We start from the raw sequence: 20766 nt of genomic DNA, 5'->3' as shown, positions 1-20766 counted from the left end.
AACAGTTCTCTGGGCTGGTTAGCCCTGGAGGGTTTGCAGAGAATAACCAGCCAGACCTGCAGGCTAACCAAGATTTTGGAATAGCCTGGACAGATCTTATAGTCAACAACTGTTGAAGCGTGTTTAACAATGAACACTTTGCTATTTTTGTAGTTTAGCTCTGTTGGTCCAAATACGTTTCTACAAAAATGTATTTTAAATCTTAAACCTTGTTTGGCAATAAGGGACAATAAGCGATAAGGATACCTGCCACCTACCGGATGTCTGGGAAATCCCCCAAATTGTGATCATATTTACAATGCCAGACATCCCAGTACAATGCCAGAATACCCAATATTGTTTCTCCATTAAGCAGCACAGAATAGTTTTGGAGCTGATGATGCAGGTGCCTGCACGAACAGACTTTTTCCAACAACTTTCATTCACAAGAAGCTGTCGGGAATGCAGCGGGACACGAGGACTCTAACAAATTTGTAATACTTTGTAAACATGGCATAGGTTTAAGAGATGAAGAGGAACTCTGGGGGCCTGTCCAAGGGTTTCAAGGCAACCTGTAGTTAACACATTGGTGTGCAATTGAGATATAGATTCTGTTTTCACTTTGAAATTAACAGTGTAGACAAAATCTTCTAAGAACTGGTTGTTCATAGGCTTAATTAAACTGCTTTTTGCTAATGCTTTAATAAAGTTGCAGCCTTTTTAATTCTGCCATGGCTATCCTCTTCTAAATACACACTTGGCAAATAATCAATCTCAGTGTCACAGGGTATTTTTTGTGTTCCTGAAACTTAAGAACTGCCTTGTACCTTAAAATGAAAGTTGGCAAACTCAAATTAACAAGGCAGACAAAATCCTTTTTTGCCGAAGCAATAACAAAGAAGGGGGAGTAAGGAGGACATGGACAGTACTTTTATCCTTCCTATTACGTAAAAATGGCCATGCTAATAGAAGTCTGGAAAACATCTGGGGAGAAAAAACTCTTATTGCTGTACTGCTCTTAGCTCTTTGAGCAAATTTAAGCAGCCAATCTGCTAAGAAATCTTCTTTTCTAAAGAAATCCTGAAAGTTCTGCTCAATATGCCTGTGTGAAAAATGTCAAATAGCATCACTGTCTGGAGGGGCTTTCTGGTCTTAATCACCTGAGCCTACTCTTCAGAAGTGGATGACCAACCACAATGTCACTAGTGCTGAATGTTCTGAGATAGGGCAATTCACCACTCCTGACAACGTCCACAGAGCCCATGCCCAAGTTGAAAGCTACTTTGAAGACTGAAGTGGACCTCAGCAATATGGAAGGTTGGAATGAACCTCTGGGGGTCATCTAGTCCAACATCCTGCTCAAAGTAGTGCCAGCCAGGACAGGTCGCAAGCACTGTGCCTGGTACTTTCAATCAAAAGAAAAAAGAGTGATCTCTAGAGTTCCACCATCACAGAGGCATAAAAACCTAGGTTGTGTAAGTTCCCTTAATCTGAACTACATGGCAGAGTATTGCATCTGAGATAAAGCAACTCTGCATATGCTCCAGTGAGGTCCTGCAGACGAACTTCACTGAGGACACCTATTCATTCACAGTATTTTCATGTCACAACTTTTTCTTGCCAACTTTTGGATGGTCTGTGGAACCCCAGCAGAATTGAGGCAGAGGTCACCTTCTGCAACTGCAGTCTTCACTGGTTCTAGGAGACTTGAATTTCATCCAGTCACTTTATCTTCGAGTAGAAAAATACATTATTTCATAATGTTGTTAGAACACTATGTTATGGCTATGTTACCATAATATTAACAGAATAATAATAGTATCTAAACATTCCACTCTGGAGATGATATTCTGTCCAGTGCACGTGAGGATAAAAATCCACTAAAGATCAACCAAACTCTCCTAGTCACTGGGGTAGTTCAAAACAGAAAGGGAAAGGAAAAGGTAAAAGAAGATAATGAACAACAGTCAACAGTAATAGAAAAATATTTAAGATGTCTTTCTAGAAGTGGACACCATGATCAGATCAGATTCTGTTATTTTAAGATCCATCAGAGCAATAACTCAATTGCCCACATAGCAGTGAGATCCTTAAACAGCCAGCAGTGTCTGAAAACTTGACATATCTCAGTGAGGAGGATTTTATATATGGCCAAGGTCTTCACCGTTCAGGATTTAAAAATAAGCAACAGACATTAAACATGAGCCTACACTTTTTTGGCAGCCAATGTGAAGGACACATGATGAATAACATGATCCTGTCATCAAATGTGTTTGTTCATTTTTCAAATAACAGAAAAGCTCTTCCAAGAAAAAAAGGGCACTATCCAAGGCTCACAGAAGTGTACTGCAAGACGGAATGTGAAGGGCACTGACTTATCAAAGGATAAGGCCACAAAGTTAATTGCAGAATCTAGAAAACAGATTTCTAAAGTATTTTGTTGTCTAAGCTATATTAAATGCCTTCATTACTTAAGTCATGAAATTGGAAAGAATTTCTCAGCAAACCAGACCACTAAAAGAAATATATGTATCTTCTTAACAATATCTACACGCAATTATTAAGGTTTCTGTTTTACCAAGTTGAGAACAGAGTAGCTGTGACACAGTTAAGTGACACTGTCAATTGCCCATTTTGCTAGGGTATAGTCTGAACTTGCAAGATCAATGAAATCAGATTATTCAGTTACACAGTGGGTGGAAAAGATAGGAGATACTAATGAAAAACCATTGTGGAAGGAAGCACTAGTTTCCAAAGAACAAACATGTTACATATGCTTAAGAAGTACCAGGCATATTGTCTGACTAACTACTTTTTTAATTACTTGCTGTACTATATGACTGGATCTACTGATTAAATCTTTGCTTTCGATAAAAGGAAATGTTCCCGTTGTCTATATCCTACGTTTGCAAACGTTATCTCAGAGAGCATGTCCTTTAGAGCCTGTAGGCTCTGAACCCTCAAGCACGTGTAGGTTGCTGGACTTTCCTGTGGACTGTGTGCGCGTGTGTGCTCGCGCATGTAGGGGGGAACTGCTGTGTCAAGTTAACACTGTTACTGGGGCTACTGTATAGACACGGTCACGGAATTCAAAACGCCTGGGACTGACAGAAGGCTACTTTAGCTGAGGCTGGGAATTCAGAAGCTTTATGAAGGCAACTTTGCTTAAGCAGAGCCCTTGCTACAAGCTCTATTAATAAGCTACCACACACCCTCCTGTTACAGGCCTACTTGCTTTCCCTACTGGCCTTCTCCTACTGAGAAGGTCTCTCCTGTATTTTCTCCTTAGTTTCAGGCCACCAAGTGCAAAAATAATTGCAAAAGTATTTCTAATTTGTACTGCATTATAGGTATTTTATTAAGGATGGACTAAAATTAAGAGCTATTAGAAAATCTGTAAGTTGTAAAATAAGTCTTTTAGGACAGGACAACTCTTCCATTTATTCCTAATTCGATAGGGACATGACAAAAACAGAACTACTATTTTTGCTTTTTTTTTCAGAGATGCAGAAGCTTAGCAATCCAAAACAGTATTCTATTAAAAAACTAAACTACTATAAAAATTGACACATCTAGATACACTTCAAGTTATTGCAGCACATTCTGATAGTGAACTAAGAATCATTCCTGTGATGCAATATATCAACGGAATAGACACTCGAGCCCCTCTTATCTTGATGCACAATCCCCATGTCCAAATGTTCATCTCTGTAAAAAGCTACAAATGAAGAGACCTCCTCTGCTTCCTGAAGAACCTATTTAGTATGGTTGTGATATTTTTCTTGTTCCATGCTTTCACTAAAAGTCCTAAACTAGAAGCTCCCAAACTGTTCTAAAGGTGCTTTAGAGCCTAGAAAAACTCCAGACTCTTAAACATACATAATTCTCAGTAACTCTATGTGGAACTCAGTCTGTCTTACTTTATTCAGTAGTTTCATTCCCAGCAGTGCCATCTATTGGGAAAACTCACTAAAATAATTCAAATATTATTTGATTATAAAGAAAATAAATTTCATTGTGTATTGACTAATTCAGCCTTGCAAGTACTGATCAGAAATATAGAGAAAGAGAATGAGAACTGCTAAATTTTAAAGTCTCAAATAGCATGGCTGAACAACACCCAAACAATTCAGGAAAGAGGACCTGTTCCTGATGCTACCAGCCACAGAAGACACAAAGCATTTTTGATCAATTTAGCATCCCCTTTTAAGCGAGGAGAAAAAATGGAGACAACAAGGATTCAACTGAGAGAGAGGAATGGGATGGTTATTCAAAATTTAAAAGAGTGGTGGCTGTTGATGCTATAATATCTTAAGAAGTACCTCTGTCTTGGCATTGTGAAAAAGAAGCTGAAGTTGGTAAAAGGTATTTCTCACGGTGAATTCATCAGCTATGGAATTCATTAAGGCATAGCAAGAACTGAGTTCATGATTTTATTCACCTCAAAGCTCATGATGAGGCATATCTGTTTGTCTGTAAAGGGATCACAACAAACTGATTAAAAAGATAAACCTTGTTCTCAAGAGGCAAATAATTCTAAATAACATCACACAGTAAATACATTCACAAAAAGTAAGGATTTTAGTAAAATCCTTCACTTTTAAGGATATTAAAATATAACAAACAAAAAGGCTGTAATAATTCATTTTTCAAATTTTAAGCCACCCATTAATTGCAGGGCAGATTATTCCACATTTCCTCCATGTCATGGTTTCTTCCACTATTTGCAGCACATTTGGCAGTGGTTACTGCTGCAGAGAGCCAAGCAGACTACAGGGGAACTACCAGTCAGATAGTTATCTAAACTCCAAAAGCTACAATTTGTTATTCATATTTTTCTGGAATTTTCACTTTGTTCTCTGTAGCAAATCAGGCGAAAATGACATCCCTGAATGTACTGTATCCTGTGTCCCAGTTCCCTGGCTGCTGACATTCGTTTCCTAGGTCTCCACAAATGTTTTCCCAATCTCCATGCATCAGGGTACAGCTCACATATCCTATTTAATACCTATAAATATCTTTAGAAGAAAGGAGTGGAGGAGGCATTCCCTTAAAAAAAATTATTTTGCAACAGCATCACCCATAGCTAAGAGGTACTAAACAAATTTATCTCACAGAAGTTAATTCCCATGTACGCATGTAGAGCTCTCACTATATGAAGGTTTTTCTGGCTAACTGATTTTCAAGAAACATATAAAGAATCTCCAAGTTTTGCAAAAAGGGTATATGTTACCACTTGACCTCCTGCAAAATTTTTCTGCCATTTTTCCAAATGCACCCACATCTAGTTTCGAAATATGCAATAACTGTGTACAGTAAGTCAGAAGTTATTATCCTTGTTTTGGATATCAGTTAAACGTATATTATCCTTTGATTCTATTTGATAAATGATAAAGGATACTTACAGAGACCAATCTGCACCGGCAGGAGGATGGCCTACATGACCTACTAGGTCTTTTCAGTCCTTAACTGCTATAGCTCCACAATCAAAGATAGCCAGTATCTGAGTATAAGTTTGAATAATTTTATTCACCCTTGTCTTCAACAAGTAGGTCTGCCTTCTGCTGAGCTAGTTTGCTTTACGATCAGCTCACTAACTGCCCAGGTTTACTAAGCCTGCATCTTGACTGAAAGGAAGGATGACTTGGATGACCTGTAAGAGAAGCTCTTTTTCAGAACAACAGGAGTACTACAGAACTCATGGTGGGAGGAGAGATGCAAGCTGATTCTTTCTTTTGGAAACTCATACAGCTTGCCTCACTTTTAGGAGCCTCATCTAACAATACGCATTTTGTCGACATTGCGTAATGGAAGACACAAAAGCTAGATGGCCCCAATTTATTCCTTTTCTTTGATTAAACTATACTTGTGAAATGCGGAACAAAGAAAGGGTATGGCAGACTGAAGAACCAGTGGTGCTCTTGAAGAGATGCAAAATCTGCCTTTGGTGATTATCTGCTTTTCTGGTTTCTTGCTTGCTTAAGGAAAAGGCGACAAATAGAACCATTCTATGACACGTTATATAAAGGTAAAACATACTGTAAGAAGTCTCTACAAACTCGGGATTTATTAAAATACCTAATTTAACTGCACAAGCTAAATAGCTAAATTATAAGGCATTTAATGGTACTACATTTTAAACTCTACATACTCTGGCTATTTAATATAATTAAATTAACACTGTTCATTGTAGTGTCCATAGAAGGAAACGTTATTTTTTTTTCCTGTTAAACAGAAATTATTATAGGAGTTCAAAACCCATCTGACACTTTTGGAATGATTCAGGGGTCTAACTGTATGTGCCCAGTGCCATTTTAGATGCCTTACAGTATTACACTTGGCTTCTGGCTGCTGGGCCAGAAGGATGCAGGTCTCCTGAAGGTCCTGTAACACATCTGCCAGATCACTGCAGGCATCCCAAATACCCCAGGACATCTAAAATATCACTAGACATTTATGCCCCAGCACTTGAATTGCAGTCTGTTTGTTTCTTTGGTTCTAACTCTGAAAGTCTAATGGGATGTGGGGGAAAGAACATGAAAATCACAGAAGTTTCCAAGCAATTCTCCTAAGTTTTCCATTGTCAGGATGATTTTGCTGTTGCTTAGAAGTGAAAGAGAACTCACAAAACCAGAAGTTTCTTCTGGAAGTAATGAGTTTTGAAATATAAGTATGGACAAAATAATATCACAGGTTATTTCAGCTGTATTAGTAAAGTAAAACAGAAATTAAGACTTTATAGTAGGGAAGAAAAGCTCTTATCATGTACACATTGGAATGAGACTTTGGATATTTGAGCTCTTATTCCCAGTTCTGCCACAGACGACTTCTGAACTTGAGCATGTCCCTTGATCTCTTGGGAGCTGTTTGTTTAACGCTTATCATTTTGTCTCTTCTGGTGGAATAAAGGGCTTATTAGTTTGGGCTCAGCAGCACACTAATGTAGTCACATAAGTTTGGATCAGAGCAGGCTCATGCCCTGCCAAGTCACAGTGCAGGTAAAGGGAGCCTGCATCTGTCCAAGAACGACCACGCAGCCATCCCCAAGGTAGCTAGCTGGAACTGAAGCTACTTCGTTCAGGAAAAGGCTCAATCTTCAGAACGAAATCTGCTGCATGTAAAGGTCAGCAGGCACAAGCGGACACACTGCAGTGACCTTAAGGCAGGCAATGTCTTGTGGCATTCTTACAGAACAATAAGCAGAAAGGACACAACGGTGCTTACGCTCTTGCCAGGATTTCCTGCCCACTAGCAGTTACTAAATATTTAACCTTGCATTAATAAACGTGCTTGTTATCACTTTTCTCTAAGTATTGGTAGGCATTATCCTGATATATCCATTTTTAGTAAAACGAATTAAATAGTTGCACATGATCTTTTCTATTTAATCTCTCACGAAAAATTAGAAAAATTATTTATGAAAAAATAAGTTACATCCAAAATTAATTTAATTCCATTGATAGGCTACTAGTGTAAATAGCACTGTTATATGTTGTACTATAGTAAAAATAAAATTTGCAGTGAGAATTATCTTTATTAAACAGCTCATCTTAGTGGAAAAAATGACAAAATTCCCAGGAACAGGCCTAGCAAAAGCTTATCCCTCTTGTCCAGAAAACTTCGTCCCATCAGTTGGTCTGATAAAAGATATTACTTCTTCCTATAATACTTGCCTCTTTGATATCCTTTAATTCTTGTGACAACGATGACATTATTACAAATTACTATTATTATAAGTGATCTACATTTTTTCTTCAATTACATTTCAGAATCCATTCAGTATACCTGTTTAAGTGGTGCATGCTATTTAGAAGGGGACAAATACTGATTTACATTTCTAAGTGCCTTGTAACATAGAGAAGACACTGTCAGTGTAAGAATCTGTAGGGAGTGGGAGATGGCTTAGAGGATGGAGAGTATAATCATGTCACTTTTAAGCCTGTATGATCTGTTGCCATAGAAAAAGGTTAGAGATCAACAAATTCTGACTTTAGTTCAGTAATAAATGAAGGTTGACTAGGGTACTAAGTTTCTGTGGGAAGCATTAGCCAATATGTACAGCAGCAGCCTCTGGTGGTCTAAGAAAAATGTTAGGTGATATCTATAAGTAGGGATAGAAATATGTTTTTTAAAAGCACGTACGTACATATTTAGCTATTTGATTCAGTTCTCAATTCAACACATTAAAAAACAGATGCTTTTAAAAACGATCTGCAGGCAATATGCTTGTTAAAATCTGAACAGTGAGAATATTAAAATCCATTTTGCATTCATTAACACATTATATAAAAGTAAAATGTTTTTGTTAAATCATTCTATAAAGTATTGTAGTCAATGTTGATTACCAAGAAGTTTTTCCTTGCTTTGCATTGCTCAAAAAGAAACCAAATTTATAAGATTGTTACTGAATTGATGACATTTTCTGTCTTCACTCTTGAATTCAGTTGGCAGATGTTTTCAAGAACAAAAAATTCTGTCTTATTACAAAACATATTAAGCAGGTTTTTCTGCCATAATGTTTGACATGATGTTTATTGCCCAGACCAAATCAGTCCCTTTAACAAGCTTTAATGTATGCCAGAAAGTACATTATTTCATAGTTAAGGAAACTTATGGCATGAAACAATAAGTCCTTTGATCTTTCAAGCACTATGCTTAATACATTACATACTCTGATAGTCATTTTTATTTATATTCATTTTGTTTGAAAATACAGCATAATTTGAGATCTTATATTTTAAGGCTCTACTCTTACTCTTGAATACCTCAGGTGTTTGTATTTTTCTATGAAAATAAAGAAAATACTTAAAGAATAATGGAGGAGTTGCATTTCTCCAAATCTTGGACAGTCTAGCTACACAAGGTAGAGCATCATCCAAATAGCTTTACTTTGTTCAAAAGGCACTTCCTCATCATATCACAACAGATCTTAGCGACCCTAAGTGAACACAGCTGAGGTTATCTATTTCTACCTATGAACAGTCTTAAACAATTTCTCCAGTATGTTTGACACAAATTTTCCTTCAACATTAGATGCTGTGGATGTCTTGTCTTTTTGCTTGTTTGTATTTCAATGAATATATTTGCCACAGCCTTCTGAGGAAACCGAAGTTTTCACCCAGTCTCTGCTGCAGTTTGCCCTGCTTGGCAACATGAGGCATTTAGTATTTCTTTGGACTGACAGTATGTTTTTTAATTTCTTCAAGAGCCCAGTGAGTCAAAGGCAGTCTATACCACAGAAAAAACAGAACTCAAATCTAAATTGCCCTTTGAGAGTACCCATAGCCAGCTTTAATACCATACCTCATAACAGCCTGTGGCTAAGATAAACCTGGAAGCAAGTCCCAGGGAGCAATCCAAGGGTGCTTTCTGGAGCATGCATAATCTTACGTGCCCAGGCACGACTGGCAAAAAATACATTGTAAACATGGCATTGCACCATTTTGCCTGTTACGTGCTATGTGTGGCCAGACTAACACACCTGTGTCCACGGAAAAGGAAAAGAGAGCAGAGCAGGCTAAATTCACCGCTCCGCTTGCAACCACCTGTCACAGTTCTGTCCAACGGAGCAAATGGTACCCGAAAGGTAGCCCGGTTTTGTTTCAGAAACTGATAGGCAAGTGAATTGCAGTAACTTATCCTGCCATGTACCAATACAAGAGTGTTTTTTATTCTATTTCAAAAAGCTCACTGTATTAGAGCCCACTAAAGAAAAAGCAAAAAAGTCTTTCAGAATACAACACCAATTGCATCAGAAAAGCCAATTTCAGTTAATTTGTCAAGGAAAGGAGACCACCACATATACTTTCAGTAAAACTTACGCTATTTGTCTCTTTGGTTTGAAGAAAACAGAATAAAGGGAATGTCAATGGTCATCTTTAAGGCATGTATTCACATAAGAAAGAAAACAGTATGGAGTCATGCATTTTATGTTTTGGGGGTCAAACCTCCTGAAGCCAAATTTCATGCCCCATCAAGCAAGAGAACCACAAGAAGGTGGAATTGCTAAAAAAGGTTCGCTTTCAACAAGGGGACACTAGACCAGCATGCTGACTACACTCATTTCTGGAATACACAATATCCACTAGCTTCTGATGTACCCTGGTTTTCTCTCTTAAGAGGCAGGGACTGACTGGTGGCAGAATGGCTTATCTCATAAAAAGTAACAGCTAGAGAAAAGAAGTGCCCTGTTGATAACTTTGAATATATATATGTGTATCCTGTTGTTTCCTGTACTCGGTAGTGAGACATTTCTCAAAAGATACAATAATATTTTATGCTATTAATGATTCTGACAGCCAGGTTACAAAACCTTTAGCTAGCTAGGAAAGCTGTACTTCTCCTATAAATTATTGTTATTTTAAACTAAAGTTAATAGGAACACATTAAAACTTAAAATGATTCTAACATCTGTTTTGCTGGATTTTTATCAATTTCACATGAGAAAGACATACACATTATTAGTGTTTTAACTACACTGCGGCATTTCTGACATGTTTTTACCATTGACTGAAAATGCCAAAATTCCTAATAAGGGCTTTGGAAATCGCATGACTAAGTCTAGAATGTATAATGCATAGTATATATATGAAGCAGAATGTGTCAAAGTGCAAATAATATTGTTTGTGCCCCCTGCAGAATTAGAAATCCTCGGGTAGCACTGTTATAACGATCCCATGCTGGTAGCATTACAAAGTGCAAAGGTTCACTGAGTAAGAAAAAAGCAAGGGACAGAGTTTCCTCATTACCCCATTTTCAAACTATTCTGGCTTAAATATTTATTAAGATATTAATAACTCTCCGCCTTTATCTGTCTTCAGAAGTTTAGCTGTAACACAATGGATTGCTGCTCATACAAAAACAATACATTATAGGGTAAATATGCTACCACGCAAGATGAACACTGGTGTTTTCTACAATACATTATTAATTTAGCAGGTAATATGTTAAAAACTATCAGGCTATAACTATTGCCTTCCCAATAAAAGACAATATAATACAATAAATGCACGCATGACATGTTGTGAAGCTAATACGTTGCCTAAGCTGCAGTAGAAAATGTTTCTTATGTACACCCCTGTTTATAAAATCATTTTTACAAAGTCTTCCTTAAATCATTCTCTGTCTTGATAGCACCAGTGAGTTCCTCTGGGGTTTATTAGAAGTCCCACTTTGAAATTAGAAAGGAATGTTTTGTAACTCTTCCAAATCTTCACTTTCAATAAATGACAAAAAAAAAATCAATAGAATCAAGAGCCAGGCACTTTGAATGAACTCTTGAATGCCATCTAAAGTAATATGTTTATGTTTAAAAAAAAAAGCATACTAATACAGACAGTAAACACGTATATATATTATTTGAGAAAGGCAAACAAAACTAAAAGGAACTTACTCTAATATACATCTGCACTGTTTCTTTTTCTTTTTGTGGGTTTCGATACTTTTCGTAGAAGTCACGTCTCTTCTTTGTTTCCTTCTGGATTTTATCTTTTCTTTCTCTCTTTTCGGCAGGTTCATCTGAGCTATCAGAAGACAGCTGTACTTGGGCTTTTGTCTTCTCGACTTCAATATAGTTCTCATTGGGATTCAGTACTATTACTCCATAGCCTTCCTGTTTTAGAAGAGACAAAAAAAGGAATATGAAAAGGGAGATTTAATACTTGAAAATGCTTTGAATTTACTTTAATGCTCTTAAAAACGTATATATTTAGTTCAGTAAGTTCACACAATATAATTTTCAGAATATTTTAAGAATATTCTGCTTGTTTCGTTTTTGTCATCAAAGGAATATTGATGTGTGAATACATGTTTGCGCATGCCTTTATGTATATACACATCCCTCAGCATCAGAAAAGTTGCCTGTTTTACTTTTAATATAATTTAATATATTGTTGTTATTTATAAGCACATTATATGACTTTTTCCAGAAAAAAGTACTAGAACTAAAAACAAAATACTATTATACGAACTCCACAGAATGATGAATATAAAGGTTTATGCCCAGCCAATAAAAACCTTGATAATAGAAAGGATGGAGTGATTTCATATGCATATTACATAAAACTATTCAGCACAATTTAAAATAGTAAAACCTTTTGTTTAGCTGACAACAAGCATACCATGCACAAACCAATAGTGGCAGTAACAATGAATCTATACCAGAACTGATTCACTGCTATTGCTTACAAGTCAGCTCTCTTACTGTGCGAATGACTTTTAAGTACCTCTTTAAATCTGCTCTAAAACTTCATTGGGATTATGTCCTGCATTCAAAAACACAGAGAAAATTTGTGATCTGCAGGATGCTTTTGAACATACCAGCTGCATTTTTGTGCCTCTGAAAATGAGCTGATTGAAAAATACAGGAATTTATGAATGAGAAAGAAACCCTGAATTAATCAGCTAATTATTTTATTATGATTTTTAAATGATGGTAACCCTTATAACAATGGCATTATTTGTGAATGTTATAATCGTTAATGCAGAGAGAAAAGAGAAGCACATGCATTTAACAGATGAGTCCCTAAAGTTACTATGGGTTCCAACGAAACCAAGCTGTCTTGTAAAAGCGGATTTTGAAATAAAGACTTACTTTTGGAAAGTGTCTATATTAATTATCTTACTAAACAGCTTTATTCTAGCTTCCTATTTGATGCTTAATTTTGCATTTAGGCTAGGCCAGAAGATCAAAGTTGTCTGCATACCTAGCTGACCAGAGTAAACCAAATCTACACCAACAAAAGATACTTTATTTGGACTTGCTTTATTCTAATCTGTAAAGCTATTCAAAAATCTTGTAATGCATTGTGATCACTGTCAGGTAGACAGATTGTCACTTAGTGATTTTCTACAGTTGGACACACTCGACTAGTTATTAAAATCACATTTGAAGGAAGTTCCTACCCCTCTTCCTTGTGCCTGCACAACTTTTCACGCCCTTCTCAAATTTCTGCCATAGCTTCTCCTCCCACCAAAACTAAGTTAAAGGACACTGTTGCACTCTACTAAACAGGGTGAAATAGAGGCATTCAGTACACTGTCTCTGGTGTTAGGAACATAGTCAAAAAAGGTCACCATAGGCCAAAGAGAAAATTGCCTCCTTACTAGACTCTGTGCCATGAGTAAGTGGTCTCCTGTCATGTTTCTTCCCTTCCCTCCCTACCGAGTGAATTGAGCTGAAATAAAAAAATACATAAGCCGGAGCAGGGAGCAGAGAAAACAGAAAACAAAAGAAAACATAGTTCAGAATTTATCCATGCCATTATTGGACACCTTGTAAATTAGCAGGCGAGAAGCCTTGTACATAGAAGGTTCCGCTTAAAAAATTCAAAACCCCAAACTCAGTATCTATCACAGAGGAAAGCGCCACTTAACAGATCTATTTAGAAATAGTACTAGCCTGTGCCCCGCAGATGAAAGTGTGATTTTTGAGCTTGCTAACTACAGAGCGGGGCCGAGTTTCACAAGTCTTTGTACGAAGCACTTTGGTGCTTAGCGCGCAATAGGGAATGCTTTGTTTGTTGTTCGTCTTCTTGACCTGCTCATTTGGACCAGAGATGCTCCCCGTATTGATCCTTTTTGCTTTCTATACAATGCCAAATGCAAAATTCATGTATTTATTATAGGTTTACAAGTGTTACAGAAATCTGAAACTGTGTTCACTTTAAGCTCACCACAAAACAGACACATAAATCATCAAAGAAGTAGAATTTGTCTAAGTTATTGATTATGTAACTGAAAATTACATGACTCATTTGTCCAATTTTATGAGGACACAATGTCAATTTTTCACACAGACATCAACAGATGAAATATGATTCCATTTTTAAATTCACTATTTCATAAATCAATTAAAGGTTTTTTATCAATTATATTTTAAGCAGCATAACGTGTCTCCCTTTACAAATTTATTTATTTTTTCCAAGATAGCAGGCTCTTCCTGCCAGCACAATTACAACAATTAAGTAATAACTGAGACAATTTTTCCCAAAATTGAGGAAGAATATCGTCTTACAATTCTCCAGACTTTAAGAAAATAATCTATTTTAATATTGTTTTGTTTACACGATGCAGCATATTGCCCTTTACCTTGTCCACCTTCAGTAATTACCTCATCCTAAATTGCAAGATGTAAACAATGGCACCAGAAAGAAGATTTGATAGTAACATGTATAAAACAACATGGATAAACTAAATGACTGGTAAAACTGCACCAGATTATAACTTCTCTTGTTCTGCCTTAACCAATCAAACATTTTCTATTAAAAAGTAATACTCAGCCCTAAATTACGTCTATGTAAACAATGTTGGTTTTAAGATCAATTTATTTTTAGAAAATCCATATCATATGAGCATAGCTGCACCATTAAACTACGGTGCAACCAAAAAATTAAAAAAAACCTCTCCACAGACTCAGTGGGGTTGAACAGAGACCAAATCAATGCAAAACTGAACATATAAAACTACTAACATTTTTTTTAAAAAAGTTCTTTACCAAACATTAATACAGGGCAAAATATTAGTGATCTATAATCTAGTGATCTGTGGTCTATGCTCTAGTGATCTTCGAGGTTACTTTTTAGCAAAGGCAAAAACCACATTCATTAAAAAGTACCTTTTTAAATGAAATATCTGTTTAGAAGTATGTACCTCACGATGTCACTAAAAAATCTCAATTTCAGTTATGATGAGCTTATAGCGTTATTAAAATGTCGAACACAGTGAACCCTCCTGTAACTAAATAAGGCTATCCAGGAAAATTTTTAAAGCTTGTCATCATTTGTAAACCATTAGATATGCATTCAACGTAAGTAATAGCAGATTGCCTACAGAAGGAGAAACCACTGTGTAAAGTGAAAAGTTATTTTATAGTACAAAGCTAAACTTTGGCAGCGTGTGGGGGGGAACCTCCATCGATCTTCAACTGACTGATACAAGCCGAGCCCAGTGTTCTACGGCATATCTGAGAGAATGCAGATGTTATCCAGAAGTCAAAGTTTGTCTACCTCACCCATTAGTACATCTGCGATGAGATGTAATAACCAGCACACACACTGATAAACCTAAGTTTCATCCTCTAATCAACCAGTTGGCTGGACACAATTATGGTTTCTCTTTCAAACTAAAATACTCTATTAACAGATATTTCCTTGAATTCTAATTCTTCAAGATGAGCTAAAAGGAAAATGTAATCTATACTGTCTGCTAGCTTTCTCCAAGAAGCTACTTCCCAAGGTAGAAGACTGTGCAAACTCTACTTTCAGGTTCATAAATAGTTACAAATGTAAGTAATACTTGTTTTATGATTTAGTCAGCAAATGATGACTAAAAGGAATCAAGCTGAAAAAGTGAAATGTTGGAAAGAATCACAAATATCACAAATCTGAGATGCAATGCCTTTACTACAAAGTCAGAAAAATGCAGAAGAGCCTTATTCACGGCAACATGCAAGTCACAAACAGAATAGCGCTTTTGCCTCTTCCTGGAAGTTTGCGCAAGATGTTTGAAACTGAACGAATATCAAAATACTTGCCTCGGACAGTAAGAGTACAGTTAAAAAACAAACACACAAACAAAAAAACCAGCCCTGAACTATCTGAGGTAAATTCCCAATCTTGGGAAATCTCTTCTGCCTGGCCAAACGAATAATGCGCTGGAAGCGTTCGGCTCTGCATGTTAATCCACTGAGATGGGACACCATATGTGACCAGGGAGGTCAGGGGCTGGAGTGGAATCTTTTGACCTGTGTAACTATCTTTTCGGGCTGCAAGCGAGAGTCTGAAAGAGATCATTTTCCTAAGCCTTATCAACCTGATTTTTCAAGTTCAGATTTCTATTTAGATTGCTTGCAACAAGATCAGAGTTAATCCCCAAGGGAAATGCAACTCGAAGTGTTTAGATCTTAAACCTGCCCATGGTTAAAATGGGCACAGCCATGTCCATTCATCTTTTTGAAAGATGTATGTTCTGTTTATTTCCCATCTTTTTTGCGAGAAGGGTACATATATGTCACCATTGCGACATCCTAGGTGCAACAGCGGGATGAGGTCATGACAACCAATCAGAAGTCACTAGTGAAGCGTTAAAGTAAACATAGCTGTTGGAGATGCAGCTCAGCTTGAAAAATGCCCCCTCCATTATTTGAGCAATTTTCTCAAGACGTGACCTGAGACTGAAACGCCTGAAATGTCAGTTGACTCCGTTTTCTGTTTCCACTCTATGTACATTTTGGCAACTGCACCCTGCTAACACTCTGCAATATTTTCATCCCAATATTTTACACCTCAACTCTTAGCTCTCCGAATTCCAGTGTGGTGTCCAAGTGTGTAAAAATGCTGCGTTCCTGCCAAACACACATTGTCCCAGCAAGTTCCCGACTTAAAATAGCTCATCAAGTTAGGCAGGAAAAGAAAACATGCCACAAAAAGTTTTTAGAGGACCACCTGTTGTCTATTATTTTTACATAGCACTTACTCATAAATCATAACACAGGGTAATTAATCAAGCTGTCAAAGAGAAGGTCAAAGGTGACGTGGGGGAGTCAGAAGGTCACGCATGGGCTGATAGAGGTCAGGGTCACACCGCATTCCTCATTATCAAGTTGGGATGAGAGACGGCCCAAGCAAACAAAAGTGAAAGCAGATGGAGAAGTGAGTGGATAAAAAAAAAAGAGAGCGAGAGAGAGGGAGAAGAAGGAAATTCCACAAACAAAAAGAAAAGTGAAAGAAGAATGTCAGTTGCCTTCAAAGAAGGAGGAGAATAGAGCAGAAATACATTGAGATGTTCTCAAAAGGTCTCACACAACATAAAGAAACTACAGTTTGATTATTTAAATACATTTAACATAACTTTTCCCATCTGATCTTTTTGCAGATATTAAGCCACGCTGCAAAATGGATATGGTAGTTTTGGTCCCATTTCACAGCTGAAGTCAATACTTTCAAGGTGAATTAGACAAAAGGAACCTATCACTGTGATGAATGCAGATGGTTATATAACATTGCTTTTAAGCACTGAAGTTTATTCCTGTTTATGGCTACAACCAATAGATGTTCAATAAAAAAGTTATAACCTGTTTGAATGATGTATTAAGAACTATAGTTTCCTATACACAAACACTCAAAAACACAAAGCATCATAAAAGTCCCTCTGGATGACACAACAGTTATAAAATATTCTATCATTACACTGACCTGAATTAGATGCAGAATACTGTGCAAAATTAGCTGTCACCCTTTCCTCAAAATCTTTGTTAATCTCATTTTGAATGTTTGCAGCTTTATCAACACATGCATCAATGTCAGCTCCTTGGTTACTGAACCGCTGTACTTGGAAGAAGATATAATTAAAATGTTTTGGCACAGAAAAGGTGAAATTGTATCTTCCCCTGTTCCCTGAGGAGTCTGTAAAACATGTAGGATATATTGACAAACACACACCCCTGTCTAGAGCCCTGACATCCCAGGTCACCCAACTGCTATTTATTTCAAAACATTCACTTTACACTTACCCAAACTGTCACCTGCTGTGTTACTAACTTTTAATGGATATTAGAGCTATAAAAACAATAAACTCTTCATTTCCTTTCTGTTACTGCCTTCTAATTCCTCACTGCATTAGGTCCATATCTATTTGCATGCAGAACTGTATTCATCTTATTTCACCATAAATCATGCCATTAATGTGTTTTATTTTGCTATTTGCTAATTTGGTGTTAGCACAGCTATGCCAGAAAAATCAGTGTTCAAGGCTAAAAAAAACCCAGTTAAGCTGTTATTACATTTTGAGTTTTACTGCTGAAAAGTTTTGAAAAGAATTCATGTTTTACATCTATCTATAATTAGCAACCCAAATATGTCTATGTGTAAGATTTGTAATCCTGTTTCACGATACTTGTTCCCAAGACCAAAACTGAATAAACACATCTACATATTATAAGCATTTTACTCCCCTAGTTGTGTACTGTGGTCTTGATATGGATCTTCTGTGCCTTTTTAAGCACTTTTTAAGCATTACTATTTTCAGCGGAAAATTATTTCTCATGGTAAGTGAAATACGAGAAATTTTTTTAAAAAAAAGCTATAGAATAAACTTAATTCTGTGAATTAATAAAAACTTATTAAGTTCATGTTCAAATACTGCTTCAAACATTGTTTAATAAACCTCAACCTCATCACCTCTCCCTAACGTGAGATTCAGCCTTTCTAGTAGAAATCACTGGAGGCTGAATAGGAATGAATTCACCCCAACCACACAGGCGGCATACAGGACTGCAAATAACCCTTCCATAATCACTATCTAGACTGCAATAATGCTTTCTGCTCCTCTTCACTGAGTACATACAACTTGGGGTCCAAACGATCTACGAAAGAATGAATTCAACAGCTGCCCTCAAGGCCCGGCACCTTTCAATGATACCTTAGAGGACCTGGTTTCTATACCTCCTATAATGAAAGCCTGTAATCTGAAGGTTTTATCCTCTCTGCTGTGAAACTGTTTTACTCTCTTTTCTTACAAAAATTTGCAGAAGCTTCCATGGGGTATGAGAACTTTGTGCACATTTTACTTTTCTAAGATTTTAATGAAAAGATTACTCAGATTTATATAGAACTCAACGTTTGGAAAGTGATGTACCAGAAACAGAATGGTAAATCAAATAATCTTCATAAAACACACACAAGTAATAAGTAATTATCAGGTCTAATTCACAAACAGGGAAACCAAGGGGGTTGAAAATTACTCTGAGAAAGTTATGCTCAAATAAGGCGCAGAGGTGAAGCTGGACTGCAGGATTTTTGAATGTTTCTACGGTATTTCTAAGCATCCCATTAGTTGACAGCCAAATTTCTCAACTGCAAATTAATTTTCCAATCCACTCTGTCTCCTTCCTGAGGATATCATAGTAGGTCTCAATTATTCTCATGTGTATTTCATAACGAATATACCCCAATTAGGTTTTAAGTATGTATATATGTATGTATTTTAATGTAGCACGACCTGAAAAAATAAGTAAATTTATTCTAATAAATGGTACCTCATTTCTTCCCCTTTTGTATTTGTGTAAAATATTTTTGTAAACATTTTCTTTGTGTGAACTGTTCTGTAGATATCTCAATGGGCTCACAGGTCTGTCTGGTTTTGTAACCTCTTTACCTTGCAGAAAGGCAATGCAAGTTGCCAAGTTCTTCTAGTTCACCTCTCATTTCAAGAATCTATGAATTAAACCATTACAGGAAAAGATTAAACGTCAGTGTTTACTCTTCGAAGGTCTACATTTCAGCTTTTTGTTCTGTACAGTAAAGGGAAAATACATCCTGCACATAAATGTTTTCTGTAAAATCTTGAAGTTATCCAGGTCTTGAAAGGTAAGTCCCATTTAGTGTTGAGCACTGTTTGCGACTACAGTCTAAAAATCTTCCATCTCAATGACAGAAAATTCAGTTGGTTTTAGCATGTGTATTTATTCAACCACTTCCATGAGAAAATAAGCACTCATAACCTAAGACTAAAGCTTCCAGTTTGCACCTATCTTCAACAAACAGGTGCAATTCAGTACATTGATGCTCCTTCCTTTCCACAGTGACCTATGTCAGAAGACCTTCTTATACTTCTTCTGCTAAATAATTTAATTACTTATGAGTTATGGTTTCTTTGTAACCTTTTAAATGACTAACTCATTAAAATGCAAAAATATGCAAAACATGATGTCACTGGGTCAAACAGCTGTGTTGGTAAAATTATGGCTGTGAAAGTCCCTAAGAACATGAAAATATTAATAATTTATATTGCTCATTATATGGCAAAAACTCTTTAAACAGATTTAGAGACAGATTAATTTTATAATCACAAAATGCTACACTACCTCACGGTAACAAATCTTTTTACCATCTGTGACCCTTTTGTATACATAAAATACAGTATAAAAATCTTTCTGTTGATATGCTTTAAATATTAAAAATATTGATGAAAAATGCCTTGTGAAACTTTGATAGGGACATATAGTATTGTGGTTTAAAATAAATTTCATTCTTTGTTATGGATTTTATGATCAATTAAGTTCTCCTGAATAGACAGCACATAGCAAGGACACATAGGTATTTTTTAAACATCAGCAAGTCTTTACTGCAAATACTTTGCAAATTAGTATCACATGCAGTCTGGTCTTACGTTGCTTAAAAGGCTTTTTGAACCCAGAAGTTTTTTTGAATTTGTGAAGCAACAGACAAGCGTTGCTGGAAATATGTAAACAAAGTACTATCACATCCAAAGTTTAAAATGTCTCATGCGAATGCTACACAGCAGATTCCTAATGCTAAAAATCAAAGGAGAGTGAAACCCTCATTCCTGTGATTCTCTATTGATTGTGGTTTTAGACGCAGGGAGGTTTCAGGTTGCAACAAACAAGACCGGTTTTTGAAGCTGCTAGTTATGAGTTTCTCCAAGTCCTGCTTCTTTACACATATGTCCTAAGGGCTGCCAGAACTTTTATGTGGAACTAATATATGTATATAGTAACACAACCTGTTAATAACTGAGTCCCTGGAAAAATAAAGCACTCAGCTGAAAAAACTGTCATGCCATTCATTTACTTTTAAACACAGAGCAATTTTTGCAAGTATCTTCCCCCCCCCCCCTTTTAAATTGCTGCAAAGCATACAACTGAGCAAAACACTGTATGTTCAGAGTTTTGATGTTTAAATGAGTTTCAGGATAGTTTTATGTGAAAGGGAAGGGTTAATGGGGATTTTAAACTAATGAACACAGTGACACAGGGCTCTGAAGTAAGCC

At 36.5% G+C, this 20766-nt stretch overlaps 1 protein-coding gene across 6 annotated transcripts in view; it reads right to left on the bottom strand.

The window, feature by feature from the left end:
- LOC112980274 (cotranscriptional regulator ARB2A homolog) overlaps window positions 1-20766 on the bottom strand; it is a 275231-nt gene that overhangs the window by 135042 nt on the left and 119423 nt on the right. For all 6 annotated transcript variants that reach the window (XM_064499853.1, XM_064499856.1, XM_064499851.1 and 3 more), the window contains one exon: window positions 11372-11590. In XM_064499853.1, the coding sequence (XP_064355923.1) occupies window positions 11372-11590 (219 nt within the window). The remainder of the gene's footprint in view (window positions 1-11371; window positions 11591-20766) is intronic.

This window comes from Dromaius novaehollandiae, chromosome W (genome assembly GCF_036370855.1).
Source record: "Dromaius novaehollandiae isolate bDroNov1 chromosome W, bDroNov1.hap1, whole genome shotgun sequence".
Classification (NCBI taxonomy): Eukaryota; Metazoa; Chordata; class Aves; order Casuariiformes; family Dromaiidae; genus Dromaius; species Dromaius novaehollandiae.
This window is presented reverse-complemented; position numbering and strand designations above follow the sequence as displayed.